The sequence below is a fragment of the Capra hircus genome, chromosome 17 (assembly GCF_001704415.2).
Source record: "Capra hircus breed San Clemente chromosome 17, ASM170441v1, whole genome shotgun sequence".
NCBI lineage: Eukaryota > Metazoa > Chordata > Mammalia > Artiodactyla > Bovidae > Capra > Capra hircus.
Genome location: NC_030824.1, coordinates 2,468,402 through 2,486,284, shown reverse-complemented (window position 1 = coordinate 2,486,284; position 17,883 = coordinate 2,468,402). Strand labels below are relative to the sequence as shown.

Below are 17,883 nucleotides of genomic sequence, written 5' to 3'. Positions count from 1 at the left end.
ATTTTTCTCTTTTGTTTTTCTCCAGTTATTCCTGCTAGTTTTGCATTCTTATCCAAGAACATTTTTGGTACTTGTTTATTCCTAATTTCAAAGTTAACGTATTTGCTGTCTTAAAAACCCGGAATTGAGTTTTCTGCGAGCTGCTAATCATTTTTTTAGCCAGCTGGTGACCAGGTTTCTCTGGTTTGTTACAGGATGATGTGTTCCATCCTCCTGTCTGTGCCTTGTCTGATTTAGACTCCGAGTCCACATGTTTTAGTATATTTTTAGCAAGCAAAAATTTATTACCAATTTAGTGCTAACCAAAGGGGAAAAAAAGCTTTTAATCAGATCTTCAGTCACCTGTGCCGCATTGAGGTGCTTAGGAGTCTAGTTCAGGAATCCTTGGGCCCCACTAGGTGGAGTCAGAGCACATCATTTCCAAAGGAATGGGGCCTTTTTCCTCTTCCCGAGTCTCCCTACTGTTCTTTTCTGCTGCTTTGCCAAATTTGAGCCGCGCTTGGAAAATTCACAACTTTCCGTTAGTGAGTTACATTACTTTTGGCTTTCCCATCCACTTTGCCAGCTTTAGTCTCCTGGTTTTAGTAGTTTTGATAATTTGTTGTTGTTTTGTTCAGTCGCTAAGGCATGTCTGACTCTTTGCAACCCTATGGACTGCAGCATACCAGTTTCCCTGTCCTCCACCATCTCTCGGAGTTTGCTCAAACTCATGTCCGTTGAGTCGGTGATGACATCCAACCATCTCATCCTCTGTCCCCTTCTCCTGCCTTCAGTCTTTCCCAGCATCAGGGTCTTTTCCAGTGAGTCAGTTCTTCCCATCAGGTGGCCAAAATATTAGAGCTTCAGCATCAGTCCTTCCAATGACTATTCAGAGTTGACTCTTTAGGACTGACTGGTTTGATCTCCTTGCTGTCCGAGAGACTCTCCAGAGGCTTCTCCAGCACCACAGTTCGAAATTTGACTTTCAGGTAAAATTTAAAACTGAAGCCTGGAATCATTGCTAAACTTATCTGAGCTGATCTGTGGTTTTAAATTCACCAATTGTGTATCTATCTAGTATCCTACTCCTATTGATCTGTGATTAAATCAGTCTCATAAATAAGTTTTAAAAGACTTCAGCCTACAGTAGTTCTCATCTACCTGCAGGCTTTTTTTTTTAAACAGTCCTACTCACTTGCACCTGTGCCTCCCACCCTTGTTAAAATCAGTGTCCTTCTCATTGATGACTGTGCGTGCATGTAAGTCGCTTCAGTCATGTCCGACTCTTTGCAACCACATGGACTGTAGCCCTCCAGGCTCCTCTGTCCATGGAATTCTCCAGGCAAGAATACTGGAGTGGGTTGCCATTTCCTTCTCCAGGATTGACGACTGTGAACCTTAATCAAAAGGTCAAGCCAGAAACAGAATGTTTAAACGTTCTTTCCAGGCTAGGGTCTGGGTTCTACATGAGATGGTTTGCATAAACACATAATGTTTTAGCTCTCTTGTGCTGATAGCTTTTCTTTTTTGAAGAAGCACACTTTTAAACATAAACTAGAGTTCTCGTAGAGACCAGGGCATGAGTTGAGTAACACTTGGTCATGGGCGATGTTTCAGAGTCTGTTCATCTCATTTCATGTTTGAAATTGAGCTTTGTACCACTGGCATTGGATTTACTATTGTTTCCTATTCATAGCTCTCCATGCTGCTGCTAAGTCGCTTGCCGTGTCCGACTCTTTGCGACTCCATAGGCTGCAGCCTACCAGGCTCCTCCATCCATGGGATTTTCCAGGCAAGAGTACTGGAGTGGGGTGCCATCGCCTTCTCCGTAGCTCCCCATAGAGTTCTTATTCTCGGTTGTTGGAAACGTTTGTACTCATTGATAATTGCTGAATATCAACAGCAAGCTTGGTGCTAAAAAAGCTTCTATTTTTCATTAGCATGATAAATCACAATTTTTGTTACACTAGCGAGTTCATTATTATAAGACAACTCCTGATTATCAGGAGTAAAGAACATGATCGCAATGACAGAACCTGAGTAAGGGAAAAGAATGTAGCGAGAGCACAGAAATTAACATCCCCGAAAATGATTTTAAGATACAGAATGGAATGTTAAAGGATTAAAAGAAAATTTATTATAGTAGCTAAAAAAGTACTCCACGGTTTATACAAAACCGTCTGAATCTCATAGACTCGGGGGGTGTTAATCCTGAAAGCCCACTTGATGATTGTGGAAGCCGAGACCCACAGAGGTTAAGTGACTTTCCTAGCACAGCAGGTTTGGGTGTTTTATAGTTGTTTGACAAGGCTGTGATTGCCCTCATGTTGTGAGCTAAATTCCAAAGACAGAGACAGTCTTCTTTGCTTTGGGAGGACGGTACTGCTTTTATAGCATATAAACTATGGATACTTTTTGCTTTGTCATCTGTCAGCCGGCTTTCAAAGCTTCAAGCCCTCTTTTTTCATGGCATCATGAAATCTAAGCCTTGCATGGGGGCCATGAGAGATTGACAGATGAAGAAATCAAGGCCCAGTTGAGCCACGTGGCTCACCCACAGTTGTGGGTGGTTGAGGGTGGAGTTTTGGTTTGTTTTTGTTTTAAATATCTTTTGGCTGGGCTGCACAGCATGTGAGATCCTAGTTCCCTGACCAGGGATCGAACCTGTACCCCCTGCATTAGCAGCTCAGAGTCTTAACCACTGGACCGCTAGGAGGTCTCCCAGAGAGGGCAGTTTAGGACTTGGTTTCCCTTTCTGGGCTCACGGTTGCTGCCAGAACCTGTTTCCACTAAAGCAGGAAACATGCCGGAAGCTGCAAACTTAAGGACTGTTCTCCCTGCACCCTGCCCCCCCCCAACAAAAAAAAACAACAACTATAATTTGTTTTGTTTTGAAAGAGTCCTTAGAGTTTAAAACCTCCTCTTTGTGGCTCCCTAAGGTGATGTGCGGAGAAGGCAATGGCACCCCACTCCAGTACTCTTGCCTGGAAAATCCCATGGACAGAGGAGCCTGGTGGGCTGCAGTCCATGGGGTCACACAGTGTCGGACACGACTGAGCGACTTCACTTTCACTTTTCACTTTCATGCATTGGAGAAGGAAATGGCATCCCACTCCAGTGTTGTTGCCTGGAGAATCCCAGGGACGGGGTAGCCTGGTGGGCTCTATGGGGTCGCACAGAGTTGGGCACGACTGAAGCGACTTAGCAGCAGCAGCAGCAAGGTGATGTGATCTGTTTCCTACTGATCTCTTATTCTGAGGAAATTTTTCTTGGTTGGCTCTTTGAGATTTGGATTTCCTTGGCAAGGTATTTTTAGAGAGAGGAAATCAGTATGTGTCACCAAAGGCAGGCGGAGGGACACATACCTTCAGGCCCAATTATGCAATTAGAATTTTAATAAGGAGCATCATAAATTCTTGCTTCATTGCAGTCATTACCTAGAAGATTGTTCTGCTCAGAAGCCTGATCCAGATGTCATCATCATTATATCAACATCATCAACCAACCACAAGTGTTTGTGAAGTGGCCACAAATTGATTATGCAGTGCTTGCTTGGGTCCCAGGAGATTTAGAGATTGTGTGAGAGAGTGTATGTGTTAGCTGTTGCCTTCAAGGAGTTTATGATCTACAGGAAAGACAGGAATCTTGGGAAAAGACAGATAACCCAATTTTTCCATGTATGTAAGTGCATATTGGATTCCCCAAGCGGCTTGAAGTCGCTCAGTCATGTCTGACTCTTTGTGACCCCATGGACTGTAGTCTACCAGGCTCTTCCCTCCATGGGATTCTCCAGGCGATTCTCCAGGCAAGAGTACTGGAGTGGGTTTGCCATTTCCTTCTCCAGGGGATCTTCCTGATCCAGGAATCGAACCCGGGTCTCCCGCATTCCAGGCAGACGCTTTAACCTCTGAGCCACCAGGGTTTCCCAAGTGGCTTAGTGGTAAAGAATCCACCTGCAATGTGGGAGACACAGGTTCCATCCCTGATCCAGGAAGATACCCTGGAGAAGGAAATGGCAACCCATCCTGGTATTCTTTTTTTTTTTCACACCATGGACAGAGGAGCATGGCGGGCTATAGTCCACACGTTCTCAAAAGAGTCAGACACAACTTCGAGACTAAAACAACAAAAGTGCATATTAACCCACGTGTCTGGTGTTATATGCTGGGGAAGGAGACTGATGAGATAAGGAAGGGACCTGAGAAAGGTCTGACTGTGAGAAAATGGAAGCATATGGTTGTGCTGAGCTGGGAGGACACGGGCTGCCTTGTCACAAGGCGGGGCAGTTGGTTGGAAGAGAGAGGAGGTAATTGGTGGAGGGCCTTGAAACCAATAATTTAGATAGATTGGGCATATTAACAGCAATGATCGGAGGACCGGGAGAGGAAGATTACTTGCTGTGGTTGATTATGGCAGAAACTGACAGGGCAAGATTACAGCTGAAATGTTTGTTTTGCATCAGGGCGGTTTCAGGTTTGTGTAATTTTGCTCAGATCAAGATAAGGGATTTGGGAGTCATGATTGGTATGGAGCAGAGAGATACGATTCTTTTTTGGCTAAAATCCTGTTTCCCCTTTTCCCTCAGAAATAATGGCTGAGTAGGAGTGGTATGTCCTAGCCAACTCATTGGAAAAGACCCTGCTGCTTAGAAAGATGGAATGCAGAAGGAGAAGGGGATAGCAGAGGATGAGATGGTTAGATAGCATCTCTAACTCAAAGGACATGAATTTCAGCAAACTCTAGGAGGTAGTGGAGGACAGAGGAATTTGGCATGCTATAGTCCATGGAGTTGCAAAGAGTCAGACGTGACTCAGTGACTGAACAACAAGTGGAAAATATCATAGTTGAGGATGCATTTAATTAACGTAGCCTAGGGAATCATAGCTTAGCCTAGCCTAGCCTTGTCATTGTTGTTTAGTCACTAAGTCAGGTCTGACTCTTTTGTGACACTGTGTACTATAGCCTGCCAGGCTCCTCTGTCCATGGGATTTCCCAGGCAAGAATACTGGAGTGGGTTGCTATTTCTTCCTCCAGGGGATCTTCCTGACCCAGGGACTGAACCCAGGTCTCTTGAGTCTCCTGCACTTGGCATGTGGATTCTTTACCACTGAGCCACTAGGGAAGCCCAGCTTAGATCTGCTCAAAACACATTAGCCTACAGTTGGTCAAAATATCTCTTTAAAAATCAAGTGTTTTTTGAGACATCTCAGAAAAAAGGGGGAGTGATGTGTCTTCACCACGATAGGGAACACAGACATGAGACATAAGCCTGGTGGTTTGTTTTTGTTTGTTTGTTTTGCCAGACCATATGGCATGTGGGGTCTTGGTTCCCTGACCAGAGATTAAACCTATGCCCTCTGCATTGAGAGCATGGAGTCTTAACCACTAGACCACCAGGGAAGTCTGCAAACCAGAATAGATTTTAATGGAATTCATTATTCACTACTGTGCAGCAAAACCATCTTTATAACTCTTCCCACTGTGTACATCTGCTAAATGGAGGTGTTGGGCTTTTTTCATATTTATTTATGCGAACTCTTGGTTGCAGCGTGTGGGACCTAGTTCCCTGACCAGGGATCGAACCCAAGCCCTCTGCACTGGGAGCTCAGACTCTTAACCACTAGACCAGCAGGGAAGTCCCTGGCATCTGTTTGTTTGTTTTTTTTTTTTTTTTCAAAACAGTCAAATAAAAGTCGTACTTAGGTTTGGATCTGGTACGGCAACACCTTAAATTGTCAACTATTCCCTGAATCAGTTCTTGTAGGGCAGCCGTGGCTGCAGAGGTCAGTTAGGGATGAGCATTGCGAGAGGTCACAGCCCTTCTGGCTCTGTGTTCCCGAAACTGTGGCAGACATGCCACACGTGTCCTGAGCCCTGGGAGGTGCCCTTCCTTCTGTTGCTCTGTCTGTAAAGGATCCGACCTTTTGACAGTTTTTACAGCAAATGCCGGGGCAGCTTGTGAGCTAATTAGGAGAAACCCTGATAAGTGAATGCCAGGTCCCTTGGTTCTCTGTCATCTTCTGTGGAGTAGACAGCCAGTCAAATAGCCTCCCTTGGGTGGCTGATCACCCTGTCCCCTGACATCTATGAGACCTCTCTGCCAGCTTCTCCAGGCTTGAGTCTTTTCTATAAAGCTTAAGTGTCTTCTAATTCTCAGACATCTCGCCCACGGCAGTCAGACTCAGTTCTGTTTCTTCGGGAAAGTTTGCCCTTTTCTGTCTGTGGCCTCTTCCTGTGTCGTGCCTGGCTTTACACGCACCCTGCGTGGTTGTCTCCAGCAAGCACAAGGGATTAAAGAGCACAGTGGGAGAAAGACGGCTCCATGTCTACCAAAGCCCAGAAACCAAGTGATCGTTTCAGGACTGTGAGTCTAAACCTGGCCCGTTGTAAGAAGAGGTCGTGGATTTGTATTAACTTTTCCCCAGTTAACAGACCCGGATCAGCCCCGTAGGTTATTGGTGCCAGTTGCTTCCCAGAGCAGGAGAAGTGCCGCACTCCCTACGTCCTCCGCCACGGAGCCGTAAGTGCTTAGCGCTATTTCCTTAAACCATTCGAGGTTGATAAATGACAAGCACTTCACTCTGGGTAGAGCTCATAAATTCAGCCCCTACCAAAAATAACAAGCTGACAGCACTTAGTCCTGTTTATAAAGTTCATACACATCCATCTCTCATGGAGGTGCAGGGTGGATCTGGGAAATAGCACTGCAGTCCGTTAAAGTAATGTGAGCACGCAGCCAGGACGCAGCATGACGCACCGGGCGCCCTGGCTCCCTGCCAGCTGCCCTGCGCACCACGGGCACCTGAAGGATGAGGCTGGAGCCCACACGCCGTGGAGTCCAGAGCCCTGCTCCTTCCCACAAATGGCCTTTCTCATTCCCTCCACCACCCCTCTTCTTTCTGCAACTGAGCCCCTGACTCCTCTTCCCTGGGCTGAGGGGAGGCAGTGGGACACGTCCCTTCCGGAGGAAGAGATGGATTCAAGCAAATCCATCCGTCAGCCCAAGGAGCTGTTCTCTTTCTGGCAATCTGTTTGGGAAAAATGGCAAACCCTCCCAAAAGAAGGGTCTGTAAGTGCAAAGCCTGAATGACTTATGTTCTAGCAGGTGTCAGAAGAGGAAATGTTTTAATAAAAAAAAAATAGTAAGGGACTTCCCTGATGGCCCAGTGGCTAAGACTTGGCACTCCCAAGGCAGGGGGCCTGGGTTTGATCCCTGGTTGGAGAACTAGACCCTACATGCCATAACTAAGAGTCTGCATGCTACAGCCAAATAAATATTAAAATAAATGAACAAACAAGAGACTCATCCAACTGGTCGTGGCTCCTTAGACACCTGGCAGGTCTTGCTGGGGAGAGGCTGGGAAACAGTGACGAACGACCCAGGCCCTGGTGGGCCGAGGAGGGTGTGAGCCGTCACAGGTGGGCGGGGCTGCAGCCGCGTGCTCAGTACTGCACTGAACATTCAGTACTGCAGACAGGACAGCCATGCTGCCTCTCAGACACCAGAAGAGCGCAGAGAACATTCCTTCCTTTTGCAGCAGCTTGGACCCGAGCCGCAGACGTGCTGTTCCCTCCGGCTGGCATGACCCCCCGCCCCATTCCTGTATCAGAGGACCAACTACCACCTGGCTTTGGAGACCCAGCTCAGACCCAGCATCTCCCCCGGGAGGCCCCTCTCTCCCCATCAGACCCCCAGGCCTGAGCTGTGTGCCCCCCAGTCCCCTGTTCTATGAGCATTTGCCAGGGTGCACTTTCCTCCATTCACCTGTCTTCCCCGTCAGCCTTGAGCAGGGACAGTGTCTTGTCCCGGATCCCTCATTCATCCCTGGGGCCCAGCGCAGTGATGAGGACATCGTGGGTGCTCAATAAATGTTTGTCAAGTGAGTGATGGCGTGGTTAGCGAGATGAGAATTGATGGTGCCCTTCCTGATCCGCCATCCATCACCCGTGGAGTGGAACATGACTGGGAGGATTTAAACGATGCCACTTGCGAATGTAAGGAGAAGAGGCGGGGTTAGAATGAGTAATCACCCCCTTTGATTGAGTATTTACTGCGGCGCCTTCTCAGGCTTTTAAAATGTATCAGTGCACTTACTCCTGAGATCAATCTGCTAAGACAGGTTCTGTTCATTATCCCCATTGCAGAGCACAAGGAAGCCCAATAACTTGCCGAAGGTCACACAGTGGCAGCGAAGAGATTCATACCGAGGTCAGATAACCATGGTTTCTCTCTGCCTTGGAGGCTGGTTCCTGGAAGGAATTAAGCTCGAATCTCCAGAGGCATCCATCTTATGTAATGGTTTAATTTCTCTCCTGTGCATGAAGAATGGGTACGAGTCAGGTTCCCATTCAGGGAGAAAGCAGATAACAGCCCCTCGGATAACTTTCTGTGGTTCACGAGACAGGCAGGGTTAGGTGACAAAGAATTGGTTTGTTTATTTATTAAAGTCTTCATCGAATTTGTGACAATATTACTTATGTTACAACATCATGTTCCAATTTTTTGGCCTCGAGCCATGTGGGATCTTACCCTCCCAACCAGGGATCAAACCCATACCCTCTGCACTGGAAGGGGAAGTCTTCACCACTGGCCTACCAGGGAAGTCCCTGAAGAACTGGTTTTAGACGGAGACGGTAGTTGAAAGTATGGCATCGCAAGTGTTCCCCAGCCACGCTGAACTACAATACTCTCATTTCCTGCAAGGACCATCTAAGCTGTTTGGCCCCTAGACCTTCGCATATGCTCTTCCCTCTGCCTGTCACACACGTCCCTGCTCACTCCTCCTTCCCCAAGTCCGGTCCTCCCTTGGCTTCCCTTTTCCACCTGCTCAGATGCAGTTCCTCGGCTCTCCCAGGTGGAGGGTCCCTTCCTGCCCCCGATGGCGCTGTCATAGGCCCTCACGGTGCGGTAGCACTGACAGCCACACCGGAAGCTGACCTGTGTGTGGGGTGAGAGGAGTGATCACCCGTTCCTGCCAGGTTCCCGCTCCGGGCCTGTTCTCTGAGAGCGGAGACTGTCTTCTGTTCCCCGTTAACCTCCTGTACCTCATCTGGTGCTTGGACACAACGTGTGTTCTCTAAATGTTTGTTGAAGGAGTGGATGAACAGGAGTTCATTTTTGCTTTACACTTTTGAGCCTCAAGGGTTTTTTTGGCCACGCCATAGGGCATGTGGGATCTTAGTTCCCCAACCAGGGATCAAACCCATGTCCACTGCCTTAGGAGCATGGTGTCTTAACCACCAGAGAAGTGCAAAGTCAAGGGCTTTTCCTTTTTTTTTGGAGCCAAGGGTTTTTTAAGTGGCCGAGTGTGTTCTGTTGCATAGCCATCATTTGCCACGTCTTGTGTACACACTCGGCGGGCGCCGTGGGGAGTGGAGAGGTGACCTGGTCGCTCCTATTCCGAGGCTCCTGACCCACCGGCTCTGTGGACTGGCGACAGAACTAGGGGCAGGTGTGGCCACGTGCTGGCGAGTCCAAGGACGCCCCATCACAACCCAAGACCTCCCTTCTGCAGGGTGTCCTGAGAACCTCTGGGAGCAACTGGGAGCAATGATTCTTGTCTGTGAAGAAGTAGAAACCCACATTAGGAGGACTGAGCAGGCCGCCCGCCAACTTTGGGGGAAGGCAGGTTGAAAAGTGCAACCTCATGTAGGTAACAGCACACTGGAGGTTAGGTGTAACCCAAGAGAGACTCTTAATGACTTAAGAATAGAACACTTTATTTTATAAATAGAGCAGAGACAAAATCAGATGTATTTAGGACACCTCTACCTGGTTTCCTCGGGCACCTTAGTTGAGCTTACTTTGTCTAGAACTTAATTACTCATCTGTTTCGCTCAAAATTGGCTGCTCCTGCTTCTCCCATCTTCCAGCCCTCCTTTCCTGGAACCACCTGATGCTCAAACCCAGAAATTCAGGTGTTTCTCTCAATGCTTCTCCAGTTCTCAGCCTTCCTCTCCTTCCCACTTGCCTTCCTCTAGGTGGGAGTTGTCCTCCCTTCTGGCTTTCTTGATTCCAGTCTCCTCTGGGCTTCCCTGGTGGCTCAGACAGTAGAGACTCTGCCTGCAATGCAGGAAACCCAGGTTCGATCCCTGGTTCGGGAAGATCCCCCAGAGAAGGGAATGGCGATCCGCTCCAATGTTCTTGCTTGGAGAATCCCATGGACAGAGGAGCCTGCTGGGCTATAGTCTGTGGGGTCTGAAAAGAGTCAGACACGACTGAGAGACTCACACTTGCTCCAACCCGTTCTCCACCATGTTGTCAGTGTGCGTTCTAGAATGCAGGTCCGATCCTATTATCCGTCTGCCTGAAGGTCTTTGGGTGGTCCCCTCCACACCCCTGCAAGTTCAGGCTGTCTTGTCTCACTTCTGCCAGATGACCTGCTTTTCTTTGTAGAGATCAGGACATTTGTTTGTTTTAAGATGTATCTCCTTTTCTCCTTTAACTAATTCTCCTCTGTTCTTTAAAGCTTTTCCCCACGTGGGTCCCTGCTTGAGTCTCTGGCGGGGAACATGCCTCCAGCCTTTTGCGTGTCTAATGTTGTTGGACGCATAGAATGTGCTCTGTGGTGCCTGCTGAAAGATCAGCTCAGAGGACAGGGGGTTCGCTGGTGGCCTAGTTAGGTTAGGATTCTGGGCTTTCGCTGCCATGGCCTAGGTTCAATCCCAGGTCCAAGAGCTGAGAAACCATGAGCCGCGTGGTGCAACCAAAAAAAAAAAAATTAGATAAGAGGAAGCAGAGACTTTAATTTACCTTGAGCTATAAAAGAATAATATCGGGCCCTTCCAAGAACTGGTTTTATTTTTAAGGTGGGAGAAGAGTGTTAAGACCCCAGTCACTTACTGGAAAAGATGGCTGGGGAGTGTTGATAGCCAAAAGGAAACCCCACAGAGAAGAAAAAGAGGTGATGGGGCGGGGTGGGGGGGGGGGGGGTTGCCTACCTTAGACCATCAAGAAAACGGCCAGTGTCTGCTGTAGCAGGCTGCCAAGGAAGGTCTCCTTATTTATACAAGAAGGGGACAGGTCTGCAGTAGGTAATTAATGACTCAGACTCGTTTCCATTTGACATCCTACAGTTCTTAGAGTCGAAGTTGAAAATCCAAGGCAGGCATTGAGTCGGTGTGAGAATCACCCCTCCCCACACACACACACTTCATTGCAAGCCCCATGGGAACAAAGGCAGTCTCTGCCTTCAACAGAGATAGTTTTGCGTTTGGGAAACAAAGAGGTAGAAAGGAATACAGGAAAACTGCCTTGATAGGAGATTGTGTTTGAGAATTTAAGCACCCAAGTCAGGAAATCCAGTCAGCATCCTCTCAGGAGTTAGGACGCACCGCACACCTCCCAGCAGACAGCCCCTGCCTGCCAGAGCCCTCCCTGCCGCGGCCGTGAGTTATGGCGGATGGGGAGCCTTTACCTTGATCTTCTGGGCTGCTGGGTGTTTCACTTCTCCAAGTTAATGTCTGCTCTTAAGCGTTACATTATCTGGTAGCAAGGTAGTCATTTATAATTTATATACTATATGCCGGCTTAAAATAGAGACAAGAGGATCAGCGGCGTTCTGAAGCTCCTAGTTTTCCAAAATAACATTTCTTCGGTGAAGTCTGCCGGTAGGAATTAGAAAAACCTGCCGTGAATTAAAAAGCCCTTTGTCCTGGAGTCAGGCTGGGACACAGATGTGCCAACAAGCATTACTAGTAAAGACCTCCACCTCTGGGGTGGCGCTGGGGCCCCACTGAGGTCCCAGAGGCGGGACAGGGGCAGAGCTAGAGGGACATTTGGAGAAACGGCCCCCGTGAGGGACAGAAGCCAACCCGAATCTCCACCCCTTGTCTGCTGAGTATTTATTGATCTGGCTGTATCAGCTTGTAGTTGCGGCAAGTGGGATCTTTTGTTATGGCGACGGGCTCAGTCGCTCTGTGGCGTGTGGGATCTTAGTTCCTGGACCAGGGCTCGAACCCACATCCCCTGCATTTCAAGGTGGATTCTTAGCCATTGGACCACCAGGAAAGGCCCTGTGCTGCAGCCTTTGGTGTCCTTCCATGTAGGCTGCTCCTTTGCTCTGTTGATGTTGACGGAACAGGCCAGGATGGGCTTCCCCGTTGAGTTCCTCGTAGGGAACACACTGTCCGCTCACACACATTAAAAATAGAAAAATCCTTCTTGAAAAGCCCTCTGTAGAGTCAGGTCTTAGCAGAAACGAATCGAATCTTAGAGGTCTTGCTTTTTTTTTCCTTTTTTTCCTTCTTTTATAAGAAGTCTCTGAACCCGAAATTTTCCCCAGTGCTTTTTCATCATACATCTGGAATGTGCCGGGACCTTGGGTGGAGATTTCTCTCATGAGGGCAGGAGAAGAACAGATGCCCCTCTGAAGGCTGGTGTCCTTGCTCTTCTGATGTTTGGTGACCTCGTAGTATTTGAATCCACCGTCTGTGACCGTGGTCTCTGTGGTATGGCTTACGCTCATCCGTGTACCGGGTGTCCATTCGAATGTTCACCTGATACTTGGGGGCCGCTGGGGTCTGGGCGATGGGCTGCTAAGGAGTAATGTGGGAGCATCCTGGGTGATATAACTGGAGAGCCACAAGGTGGCAACATTTACTAAGCTGCTGGGCCTTCTCTTCCCCTATTATGATATTGAACCTGCTTTTCCAGCCATAAAATTGAAGAGCAGAGAAAAAGGGTTTAGCAGCCATTGCTTCAGGTCCTTCTGAAGGGGACGCTGTAGAATTAGCACACGGCAGTGTATTCCTGTCTGTTTGTCCCCTGGGTTTCCTGTGAAATTGCTGTGTGACTATAGGTGGGACCCCTTCCCCTCCAGCCTCCGTTACACATCGTTACGGGGGGAGACTGTGGTTTTGCTGGCTGGTCTCTGATGGTGCCTTTTCCTCCTGATTTGTGACTTTGATTATAACTTCCTCCCCTATATTGCTTTTAAAAATAGCTAGTAAAACTTGTCTTTACATTTTAAAAAGCTAGCCTTCTATCAAAGGGCAGAGACGTTATTAAAAAGATCGACAGTAAAATCTCGAGGAAATGGATGTCCCTGGGAGCTCACCCCGGGTTAACTGGAGAAGCTCGACTCTCCTAAATGTGGATGCTATTTACCAGCTTTCCAAAATTAGCAGCTTTGGGGATATTAAGATCTGAAAGGAACTGTCCAAGGGAGGTATTGTGTATGCTTTGCAGCGATTAAGCCATTAAGCTCTAATTGGTATTTTCCCACTCATGGTTTTGTGTAGGAAGCTTCACAATTATTTAGGAATTCTTTGCTCATCAGCCATCTCAGCGTTGTTCCCCACCTTTCGGAACCTGAGAGTGGGGGCACAGAGGAAAGAGTTTTTCCTGTGAGTGGACTGCAACTCAGGCTCAGCCAGCTTCCCCTGTGGGTTTCTTCCCTTGCAGATGAAGTGGAAGGGGAAGGACCTGTTTGACTTGGTGTGCCGGACCCTGGGGCTTCGCGAAACCTGGTTCTTCGGCCTGCAGTACACAATCAAGGACACCGTGGCTTGGCTCAAGATGGACAAGAAGGTGGGCCTGGACCCCGATGACACTAGTGGGGCTGGCGTGGACCCCAAATTTCCCCTGGGTGTGTGTCTAGCTTGTTGCTCATCATGGAACATTACGGGTGCACAGTAGAGAGGGGGGGCGGGTCGCAGAGGAAGTCACGTGGGACGTGGGTCTGGGGAGGCCCCTCCTCTGCTCTCCAGGCCCGAAGAATCCCCCAGGACTGACCTGCCACCATTCCTGGCTTCTTCGTTTGTCATCGGATGTCACCTGGTTGCTCCAGGCTTTATGCCGTTCAGTAGCCTGAGCCAGGAGTCAGGCTTTGTGAATAAAAATTACTATTGTATTATCTTTTATTTTTTTCCCCACAGTTTATGTCTTTGAAAGATTTTCTCAGGGCTCATGTTCTTTAGGGAATTTTTTTCGAGTCTTTTTGAGAAACACCATGGCCCAACTCAATTTACTCATTACCATGATCTAAGGCATAAAGAGTGCCTGGTCCCCACGGTGAGAGAAGAATGTCTCTTTTGTTCTCATGTTTCCTGGGGCATCTGAGGCCTGGTGGAGGAGTCTGGGCTCCCAGCAGTTCTAATGTGGCTCAGAAATGGATATTGCCTCGGGGAACTGCCCTCTGCGTGGGTTCTTATATGTGCACAGAGACACTGTCACCTACTTACCTGCCTACCTAACTGCGGAGATGCTGAGAGCAGGGCCATACGTATTTGTCAGTAACTCCTAAAAGACCCCCGAATCTCAGAGTGAGTCAGTGTCGAATTCTTACCGCAGATTACCCCCCTTCAATTGCCTACCCCATCTTATTATCTACTACTTGGCATGATAAGCAGTGCCGGCCTTCTGTCTTTCACCAGCTTGACGCTGAACCCAAGTGTTCAAATTGTGTTTATGTACGTAAATCCGGCTCTTCACATTGGGATGGCTGCCGGTTATAAATTTCACGTGGAAATTCCCAACGATCATGAACGTCCCCAATCAGGTTTATTTCTAATTTCTCAGGCACCGAGGCCAGGAATTTGGGCAGGAGCCTGGAAGGTTACCCATCAAAGGCAGCAGAACCGCCGGTATCATTTTATGGCTCTCGGCAAAGTAAATTTGCAGTCGTACCTGAGTGTCGGCCAAATGGATATTAGATTGGGGGGCCTCAGGAGCCGTGGAGCCTGCTGCTCAAAAGAAATAAATCATGACACATGTTAATGGAGCCTTGTAGCCTGTCACATGGCATGTTTATGTCCTGAGATGAAATTCATTCTGGAGAGCAGATGGCTCAAACTTTCCAGTGGGTGGATGGAATTGTTAGAAGATTAAAGGCCGCATGGTTTACTGGCCGTGCTCAAGTAGTTCATGGGGGCCCCTCTAGAGGTTCCTTGAAACACAGGGTTGCCCCGATGGACAGGTTTCACCTCTCGTTGCTCAGTTAATGATGAGATGATTCGACAGAGATCTAGTTTGTCATCTCTAAGCTCCATTCCACCGTGGACTTAAATGCTGGAGGTAGGCAGCCAGACCAAACAGTAAAGGAAGCTTCCATGACTTGAGAAAATTAAAGAACCTTTGGCCGACCGTAAAGGATGGTGTCCAAGACCCTCAGGTTATAAGTTTCTAGTTGTTAGCTATCTCTGCAGCCTTGAAAACATTGGTGCCTTAATATTCTTAGCTCCACTCACCACTTGGGGGAATCGATTCATTTGGTTCAGAGATGCCATGTGAGTGAACATCACCTCCTGTTATAGGTGGCTCTGTGAATGCTTCAAACTGTAGAATCACAACCCTTGGGGAATGTGACGAATTTAGAAGGGAGAAGGATGTTTATACACTCCCTGCAGAAGGTTCTTTGATGGTGGCCCCGGGAGGGAGAGGGGCCAACCCAGCTTGTTTTCTTTTCGCTCCGTGATCCCACAGGTGCTGGATCACGATGTCTCAAAGGAAGAGCCGGTCACCTTTCACTTCCTGGCCAAATTTTATCCCGAGAATGCCGAGGAAGAGCTGGTTCAGGAGATCACGCAACACTTATTCTTCCTGCAGGTACCCCTTTCCATGCTACCCCCCGATCCTAAAAGTACCCTCCCCCTCAGAGGCGTGGCCAGAGAGGCAATCTGGACTGACCCCTCTGTGTCGACCACACATGCCTCCACATCCTGAAAACTCTTTCTCTGGAAAGCCAGTCCCTCTGGTTCTGTAATGAAAAAACAAGCTTCAGGACAGAACTGTGCTTGAGCGATGAGAATTGGTATCAGATGAAACTGCAGAAGTGTGATGGCGAAAGAACCCATGCTGGTAGCGGCTCCCTCACTAGATCCATCTCTTTGGAGAGGGATCCCATTTTCTTCCCCACTAACTTGAAAGTACTAGGTAGTTGCCCCGGAAGTCTGAACAGAGAGTCCTGCAAACAGCAGTTCTTCAAAAAGTTCAAAATTCACTCTCATGAAGGTGGGGCTTCAGCATTCCACTAACACTTGAGATTCATCAGGCTTCAAGCCACTGTTAGTCTAGGTTGTCTTATTTCCCACTTTCTCCCCCTTTAGATTGTGAGCCTCTTTAAGGCAAGGCTCACTGAGTACACGGTGGCCATCCCATAAGTTACTCCATAATTAGAGGTGCAGAGACCGCTGGAGTTGGCCTTCTGGAGGGGCAGCAGGGGACTGGAGTGAGGGCGGGAACGCTGCCAGTTTTGTTTGTGTTCCTACTGCTTGGTCAGAGTTTCCCCAGTTTCAGGGTTAGTTTTTATTTGTTTGTTTTTTGCTGTATTTTGAGGTATTTGGCATCTTAGTTCCTCAACCAGGAGTCGAACTCATACCCCCTGCAGTGGAACCTCAGAGTCTTAACTGCTAGACCACCAGGGAAGTCCCTTGTGGTCGGTGCCGGGCGCTGGGAGATCAGTGACGGAAAAAGCCCTGCAGGGGCATTAGCTGTGTGAGTCCCTGGGGGCTCAGACGGTGAAGTGTCTGCCTGCAGTGCGGGAGACCAGGTTCAGTCCCTGGGTCGGGGAGATCTGGAGAGGGAAATGGCAGCCCACTCCAGTGTTGCCTGGAAAATCCCATGGACAGAGGACCCTGGTAGACTACAGTCCATGGGGTCGTAAAGAGTTGGACACGGCTAAGCGACTTCACTTTCACTTTTCCCAGAAGCAGGCATATAGGCTATCACCCAGTCCTCCTACAGGGCTTTCCGGGTGTCTCAATGGTAAAGAATACACCTGCCAGTAGAGGAGATGCTGGTTCGATCCCTGGGTGGGGAAGATCCCCTGGAGAAGGAAATGGCAACCCACTCCAGTATTCTTGCCTGGGAAATCCCACGGACAGAGGAGCCTGGCAGGCTACAGTCCATGTGGTTGCAAAGAGTCAGACATGGTTTAGCAACCGAACAATAAAACAACCAAGTTTACCCCCCAAAAAAGTGTGTATATATATATATATATATATGCATATGTATATATATTCGCGCTACAACATTCTCATGTCAAAGGGAAGCCCTCTCAGCTTTTCTGTAGTGTGGCTTAAAAACCCAAGAGTTAGAGTTGCCCTGCTTTAAATGAAGCCACACAATGACCTTCTGGGCCCCAGAACGTCCCGGCCTTATAGAGATGGCTTTCTTGGAAGCAGTGCCTACTCTCCATTTGACTTTGGCTCAATTTACCCTCCCACTGAAATGCAGGAGTGCTCTCATGGCTGAGCAAGGCAAAATTTACTACTTTTATGAATCTGGTGACTGTTGACGTCTGTGAAGGAGAGTTGGCTTTCCTGTTGTGTTTATTTCAACCTGCCCCCACTTGAGGAGGCCCTCCTGCCTCTCTGTCTGGAACATCCCCCCACCCCACCAGGCTAAGAAATTAAATGCCATGAGATATGTTAATTCAACATTATGGCTTAAGAATTATATTTCCTGGACCTCACGTGGACTTAAAGGTTTAATCGATCAAGCTTTTATTGCTTCCTTTTTCCTTAGAGCAGGCATATTGAAAGCGATGGTTTTCTCCCTGCAGTCATAACTCAGTGGCCTTGCTGACTTTGGGCTCGTGTTAAGACTTCAAAAAGCAGACTCCATTTGGTCTGGTTGTGCGTGTGCTCAGCAGGGGCCAAGGCTGCAGTCTTGGCCTGTTCCTGACACCCCCTCAAGTTCACAGGTCTCCTCCGTCACAGCCCAGTCAGTCTCTTTCTTAACCACCACAAAGACTGTTTTCTTCTTCAGCATTTGATCATGAACAGAAGAGATAAGATACAGTTTTTTTTTTTTTTTTTAATGCCTAGCTATCTTCCCAGTAACTTCTCAGGGCTGAACTCCCAACTTGTCAGCAGCATTAAAAAATTTTTTTTAAATCATACCCTTTGTCAGAAAATCATTACAGGCAGGTGTGGCAGGACTCGTTAGAACACCCAGCGGCA

General features: G+C 48.2%; 1 protein-coding gene across 4 annotated transcripts in view; it reads left to right on the top strand.

Annotated features, from left to right (window-relative positions):
- Window positions 1-17,883, top strand: part of NF2 (neurofibromin 2) — a 70,855-nt gene that overhangs the window by 10,087 nt on the left and 42,885 nt on the right. For all 4 annotated transcript variants that reach the window (XM_018061010.1, XM_018061007.1, XM_018061008.1 and 1 more), the window contains exons 2-3: window positions 13,385-13,510; window positions 15,404-15,526. In XM_018061010.1, coding sequence (XP_017916499.1) covers window positions 13,385-13,510; window positions 15,404-15,526 — 249 coding nt within the window. The remainder of the gene's footprint in view (window positions 1-13,384; window positions 13,511-15,403; window positions 15,527-17,883) is intronic.